The sequence below is a fragment of the Plectropomus leopardus genome, chromosome 14 (assembly GCF_026936395.1).
Source record: "Plectropomus leopardus strain MGB_pleo_1.0 chromosome 14, ASM2693639v1, whole genome shotgun sequence".
Taxonomy (NCBI): domain Eukaryota; kingdom Metazoa; phylum Chordata; class Actinopteri; order Perciformes; family Serranidae; genus Plectropomus; species Plectropomus leopardus.
Window position 1 is genome coordinate 3849991 of NC_142189.1, and position 7446 is coordinate 3857436.

The window sequence follows — 7446 nt, forward strand, 5'->3', positions numbered from 1 at the left end:
AAGCAAAGTTGCTTTCCACGTTTTTACAAGCAAGTTTTTCCTGTAATTATTTACTGGGGGCCGAAACAGACGGTACTATCATATCAATTTCACGGCAAAACACTGTAAGTACCATGAACACATGCATGGTGTGAAATCTAAATAAATGATCAAATCGTTGTCCCTAATCTGCGCGATGGGTGGTAAATATTTGCCGAGGGAATTTCTCGATGCCTCATTTCTTAGCAGGAACAAAGCAAGATGGCCTCCTCTCAATTTGGGGCAAACGCTGGTGGAGAATGGAGACAAAAGAGATGCTTAAACCCCGTCGGTCTGAGGGGGATATCTTCACCTCTCTTCTGAGACTCCCTAATTGATACATGGGGATTGGCGTGAAGGACCGGGGACAATAGCTCTATTGTTTCACTGTTTTCTGAATCAAGACGTCTGTCAACTGCGGTGTCTTGGCCCGCCTCCAAACTTTCTCTCTTGATTTTTGCCAAAGCCTCTCCCGGCAAAGCTGGTCTCTGCCTGTTGGAGAACATCAGCTGTGATATATGTTCAGAAAATATGACACATTTTCTGAGAAATGGATTATTTGTCTCAAGGATGGAGTGTGACTGAAATGAAAAGAAACATTTCTGAGGATGTAATCTGTTGAGTAATATTTTTTGACAAGATGAAAAAAAATGGATTTGTATCTCTTTGTAATGCTGCACAGAAAATCATGATCAGTAAAAAAACTAAACAAAAACATTAATAAATAGATATATTTTATAACATAGGGACATATTTTATAACATTAGTGTGTTTGGAATATAAGTTTTTTCCCCCTTTTTTCTATCATGTCAAATTTGTATGTGTCTTTGATTATTATTGGCTGACTATAACTTATACATTTGTCTATTTAAAATCATTAAATGTATTTATATATGTATTGCATTCAGTGCTTTTTTTGTATTTTCTGAGTCAAAGAGAAAAAAAATAGTTCCAGCTGAATACTTTCTTTTTTCTCCACTGATTTTTACAGAATAATTGCTGATCTATAAGATAAATCATTGTATTATTTCTGCAGTGATATTATTTTTTTTTGCTTGATTCACAGAACTCTTTTGACCTGCTCTCATCCAGGGTCTTAGTGCTAACAGATGAGACAGTTTTGGGGAGTTTTGACAACCTTCCTACTTCGCAGAATCAGAGAACAATGTGAGACAAACATGTTTTGTCTTTCAGCAACAAGATTGTCTTCTGAGAGTAACATCACTCATCAAACATTAATCACTGATCCGTCAGGAAGAGAAGCCGACTTTATGGAATAAAGACAGATTAGCGTTGTTTTAGTTGGACGTCACTTGGTCTTAAATCACCAGGATGAAAAGTAAGATTGGTGTTAGACAGTGTGAGAAACACAAAACCTCATGAAGAGTCAGACTCAATTACAAACACTAAATATGATTTGAGTTTAACAGCTGCTGCATCCGAAATTCTGCAGCTAGGCTTTACAGTGAAAAAAAAGTGTAATGTACTCAAGTTCATTATGTTAAACCAACACAAATTGAAGAGTATGTGGAAATAATTTTGAAAACATGTTCTTGGAGAATAAGTTAACCCCTTTGAGCAAATTGGCTTAATTTCTTTGAAAAACATGGAAAGAAGGGAATGAGCAATAAAAGGAAAAATGACCCAAAAATGTCAACAAATAGTAAAATGTGCAAGAAGACTATAAAACAGGAATTAAAAGTGTATAAAATATTCTGTAGCATTATTTGAAACATGTAATTATCATAATTATTTTATTTATATTATTAACAGATTTATAAAATTATATATATATATATATATATATATATATATATATATATATATATATATATATATATATATAATTTTCTAAATCTGTTCATTTCTTGCAATTCTTGGGAACATTTCTTACTAGGTGACTTGCTGCCTTTTTCTCAATGTTTTTGAAATAACAGAACAGCAATAAGATGAGCAAAGTGTTGTTAATGTTGTTGGTAATAACACTTTCACGTCAAGAAAAGTGATGTTGCTCCAGGTTTGAAAGGGTTAAAATAAAATTCACCGCCTGCATGAAAACAACTAACTAACTCCTGCAGGTTTTGCTTGTTTTCATACAGCTGGTGAGGATCTGCATTGAGCTGAAATGGAGGAGAAGTAATTAAATATGAGACTAAAGTAAATGCATGGGCATGCATTCAGATGAGAATGAAGCCCTGGAAACGCTGGTGCCCTATTTGAAAATGATGCATGACAATACAGTCGAGCCCACATGATATTTATTAATAGTCACAGTTGAAACTGCCTGTAAGCTGTATGTACTGTATAAAGATAAAAAAAAAGACAATAATAGATACAAAAGCCATTCAATGATTGTCACACTGAATCCTGAGAGAAACCATGATATAGCATATAGTCTTTAATATATTTATATATTTATATTTATGACATCTGAGTTTAAGTGATACTGTTTTCGGTGTAAGCTAATGTCATTCACTTCTTTCTGCTTGAATCAAACTAGACAACAGTAGAAAAACAATGCCTATTAGCATAAATAGCATAAATAGTCACAAACTATTTTTTTTTATAATTTACAAAAATACACATTTGTAAAGTCCACATGTATTTACATAGAGCCTTAGTGCTGTGGTTTCAGTCAACATGGAGGATATGAAAATAAGGCAAGCCCCATCTCGGATCATATTTGTATTAAATGTATTAAATTGATTGTTACTGCATTTGGAAATAAACAGGTAAACCCTTCTTGCACTGTTAAATCTGACAACTTGATGTAACATAAAATAGTCTTAGAAACTGGTTTCTTTGAAAAAGTGAAGTAAATATGACTATAAATCTTACTTTATGTTTACTTTATATAGAAGTGTTAAGATTATTTGAAGTATAATTGTATTTACTCAATTTTGTGAAGTTATTGCAACACGTGAAATTGCCAAGTTCTTTTTAAGTGTTTGCAACTTACGTAAACCAAGTTTGATCATCACAAAGTGGATTTTGCCAATGAAGAAGTTATAGATCTGCAAATTCTGTTTTCTGAACATGTTTAGGAAAACACAAATGTGCAAAACTTAGAAAAAAAACCTTAGAAAAACTTAAAAAGACTGATTTAATTGAACCTGTCATTTTAAATTTGCAACTACTTCACCAAAGTAAATGAATATAACTGAGTTTTAAATAAACTTAACAATTAAGTTAGAATAAATTAAGTTTATATTTTCTTACATTTTTCAAGAAAATTGGTTTAATTGATTTTTTAAAAAACAAAATCAACTTGTCAGATTTTACAGTACTCTAACAGGGCGCTCTCGTCTCATGTGATTGTTATTTTGAGGTAATGTCGGTCTCACAAAGGCAACTTTGGCAGATTCGAGTTGATTATGAATAAACAGCCTCAACAAGTGTCAGAATTTGGCCACTCCAACGAAATACGGGCTGGATTTGGCAAAAAAAAACCAAATGTACATTTACATTTTAAACATGATAGAGTGGCTTTGACTACAAGAGTAGAAAAAAAACTGTTGAAACTGGCCAAAAAAATGTAAAGATGTTTAAAATATTACAAAAAAACATAAGTGTTCAGTGTTTGTTTTACTTTGTGAGTACATTTTAAGAGCAAAGTAGGAGCTTTGATATAGTAATAAAAAAAGTAAAAAAAGACAAGTGCTCATTTTTTTTGTTGGACTCTCCGGCTGGTGTTTCCACAGTTTGTGCTTTAAATCACCTAAAATACTCTCTAATCTCTCCGTGAGCTGATCAGCGAAGGGAGCGCCGTGTTGATGATGCAGAGACGCCACTACCCAGCCTGCACTCTGACCTCCCTGCTCAAAATCATGTACGTTTGCGTGTGTGTTCACCGAGCAGCAAGTCACTGGAGCCGTGTTAGATGGACTCCTATAGCTCTGTCCCTTCTCGGGGGTAAATCAGGCTGTTGACGCTGAAGCTGTTGTAGAAGTGACTGTTGAACTGTCCGCTCTGCCCGCTGCCAAACGTGTTGTAGTACACTCCACGGTTGAAATGCAAGCCCTCGCCGTGCTCCGATGCCCCCGGGTCCTGCCCGCCGTGGTTGAGGTGGTACGGGCTCAGGGCCGTAATGTTCCTGTTCGACAGCTCGTTCACCAGTCCGAGGGACCCCTGCCGGCTGGGGGCCCCCGAGCTGAGCGTGGACATGCTGCTGTAAAAGTTATTAAAACAAGGAGCGGCCGAGGCCAGTCCGGGCGGCGAGGACGACGACGAGCTCTTGTGGTTCTCGTTCATCGCCTCCATGTCCGGCGAGGGTGGCCCCAGGAGCTGAGGGCTGTCTGAAGGCTTCAGCGAGGCCGCCACCGCTGCGGGCCTGCCGTCCTCGACTTTTGTGGCCCCTGCTGCCGCCGCCGCCGTCACCCCTCCCGCACTGCTCGGATCTGAACGTCTTTTCCGTTTTCTGCGGAAATTTCCGTTGTCGAACATCTTTTCACAATTTGGGTCCAACGTCCAGTAATTTCCTTTTCCTGTAAAATAAAAATGAGACAAATTAGAACTTAATTCTATCAGTTTGGGCTGATGGAAGTTGTGGAGCCTCATTTAGTCTTAATAAAAAACTTTTTTTTTTTGCTCAAGTCTTACTCTTTTTCAGCTTCTTCTTGTTGAGATAAGACAATTTCAGCAATCTGTCATGACTTTTCAAATTATTTGTCATCATTGATCTCATTTAATAATGAACTGCCGTCTTATTTATGTTTTCCCATCTGACTCCTAAAACTGTCAGTAGTTGCTTTGTTTACATGGAAAACTTCATTATATTGTTCCTCAATCTTTGTTGAAACAGCTTTAAGTTTTTGACCCCTCATCTTGGTTTCAGCAACAGAGTCACCTTAAAACTAGACCCCATTATAAGCCGGGGAGATTTTAAAAAACATCATTAAGGACTTCTTGACCACTGAATGCACTTGTCTTTTGTTTCTTTTTGTTTGTAAAAAATCTTCATGCTGTTTGTTTTTGCTGTTGCGTTCTTTTAGGTGAAATTCATCATGCTGCTGTCTTTGTTGGAACTACTTTGAAAAGGAGATTTTAAATCTCAACGGGAATTTTCCTGGTTAAATAAAAGTTATATAAAATAATAATTAAAAAAAAACAGACTTCTGTCGTTTTTTAGTTATGAGCATTTTCTGAAATACCTAAGTTTTTCTGAAGTTTAAAGAAACACTCATGAATAACACCATTCTTGAGCTGACTGTCATTCTAGTCTAGACGTAAGAAACAACATTCCAGGCATTTTTGGATACAATACATGCAAATATGTGGGAAAAAAGTCATTCAATTTCAACTTATATTCCTTAGCAAAATAAAATATGTCAGCACAATGTAATAGGAAGCCTATAATTGCTTTGGGAAATTCTAGTCTCGACCACGTAAATGAATAGAAACAACATTAGAGGCATGTTTGAGTACAATACATGCACATTTGTAGGAAAAATACTGTCAATTTCAACTAATATTCCTAGCAAAATAATATATCAGCAGGACTTAATAGGAAGCCTTTAATGTCTTGGGGATTTTATTATATTGTTTGAAATCGTTCATTGGAGTTACGTTTTTTTTTCTATAGAAATAAATTGCTCCAGTGGAATACATCCAAATTTGTGGAGAAAAATACTGTAAATCTCAAGCAATATTTTCAGAAAAATAAAATACGTCCACACAACTTCATAGGGAACTTTAAATGACTTTGTGTAATTATATTATGTTGTTTAAAATCTCTTTGGAATTACTTGATTTTGATTAATCTTTAGGACTTAACTATAAAAATGTATGTATTACTAGTGTATTACCTCTTCATTTTTGTTGTATGGCAAAAATATCTACTTACGTGATATTTGAATAACTTGCTGCTTTCAAAATATTTATTACCACAAAGCATCAGTTACTGTAAAGAAAAATATGTGTTATTTAAGTTTTATTTGGCCATTAAAACTATGATAAAGTTTATTTCTTATTTTTTTGCTTCGAGAAATTGAATAAATGTCAGTTAAAGTAACCCAATTTCACCCTCTAATTTAACCACACTGAGACTCAGAGGCGCGAAAACAGAACCCAAATACCACATATTGTTTATTGTAATAACTATTTCCCTGGTGCGTTCACGGTACCTGGATCGTCCTCGTCCCTCGGTACTTTCTTGAAGCAGTCATTCAGAGACAGGTTGTGCCGGATCGAGTTCTGCCAGCCGGCTTTGCTCTTCTTATAAAATGGGAAATTGTCTGCGACATACTGGTAGATCTGGCTCAGGGTCAGCTTCTTCTCGTGCGCGTTCTGGATGGCCATGGCTATGAGCGCGGAGTAGGAGTAGGGCGGCCGCACCAGCTTCAGCAGCTCCTCCTGGCTGGCGATGGACAGCCAGCCCAGGTCGGGCCCTCCGAAACCAGGTGAGTTTGTTATAAACTGCCGCTGCGAGCCGTAGGAGGGCGGGATGAAGGACGCGGGGTTGTTGCCGTGCAGGTAGGACGCGGAGGAGTTGACGCCCGGCCCGTTGAGCCACAGGTACGGGTTTGGAGACGATGCGTAATCTCCGAGGCCGTACCCGGCGGGTCTCTGTGCGCCCTGCAGGCTCTGCTGGTGGTACATGCTGCTGAAGTTGTCGCAGTACACAGCGGCCATGTCCGGGGCCTCCTGGGCGCCTTTGGGTGGGAGAGAGCCGACGGTAGGGGAGGTGTGGTGGTGGTGCTGGTGATGGGACTGAGGGTCGATGGAGTTCATCACTCCCCGCGGGAAATCCCAGAAGGAAATGCTGAAGCGGTTCAGGTGGCCTCTCCCCGGCGGTGCGCAGGCAGCAGCAACAAGTGTCAGGGAGGATGGAGGAGTTTGGAGAGTTTTAATAGTATAAACCCTTGACAGCAGCCACATCCAGGCTCCAGATAATTCCCAGCAGCCAATAGACACAGAGTGAGTAACAGGGGGGTGTGGTCAGAGCTCATTCAGCACAGAGTGGGTCAGTGGTTCCCAAATGTTTCCCCTGTCAAAACCTCCTGGAGAGACACAACAGACCGCTGCTGCAGGCTGCAGGCTTTCTCTGAGGGACTGAGGCTGCGAGCTTTAAACCTCAGTCAACAAACAAAAAAACTGACGCACACGAGAACAACTTTTACACAGAGGTAGTACCCGAAAACTATACTTGAGTAAAAGTATTTCTTTCCAGAAAATGACTTTGGTAGAAGTTGAAGTCACCTATCAGAATATTCATTCATCCTTTAGTAAAAGTCTTTATGTATCTGATATTTGCTGCACTAAGCATAATTATTAGTTATTTTATTATATTACATTTACTTAAATATTGAAACTAAAAGTACAAGTGCTGGTAATTAACAAAAGCAAGGTTTCAGAATTTGGGGAATTATGAAGTTTATTTCTCCCTAACACGTACACAGCAAAAAGTTGGAGTGTTGAGATTTCAGGGTT

The 7446-nt window shown here is 38.1% G+C and overlaps 1 protein-coding gene across 1 annotated transcript; it reads right to left on the reverse strand.

Moving 5' to 3' along the window:
• Window positions 1–2259: 2259 nt before the first annotated feature.
• On the reverse strand, window positions 2260–6920 carry foxi2 (forkhead box I2). Its single transcript, XM_042501384.2, has 2 exons — window positions 6141–6920; window positions 2260–4502 (listed from the first exon to the last, which is right to left on the reverse strand). The coding sequence occupies exons 1-2, from the start codon at window positions 6892–6894 to the stop codon at window positions 3907–3909; spliced, it is 1350 nt and encodes a 449-aa protein (XP_042357318.2). The 5' UTR covers window positions 6895–6920; the 3' UTR covers window positions 2260–3906.
• Between the last annotated feature and the right edge of the window lie 526 nt (window positions 6921–7446).

Coding starts and splice junctions, on each gene's coding strand:
- foxi2 (XM_042501384.2), bottom strand. CDS start 6,894: ATGTGGCTGCTGTCAAGGGTTTATACTATTAAAACTCTCCAAACTCCT. Junction 4,503..6,140: donor GAGGGACGAGGACGATCCAG/GTACCGTGAACG, acceptor TTTATTTTACAG/GAAAAGGAAATTACTGGACG.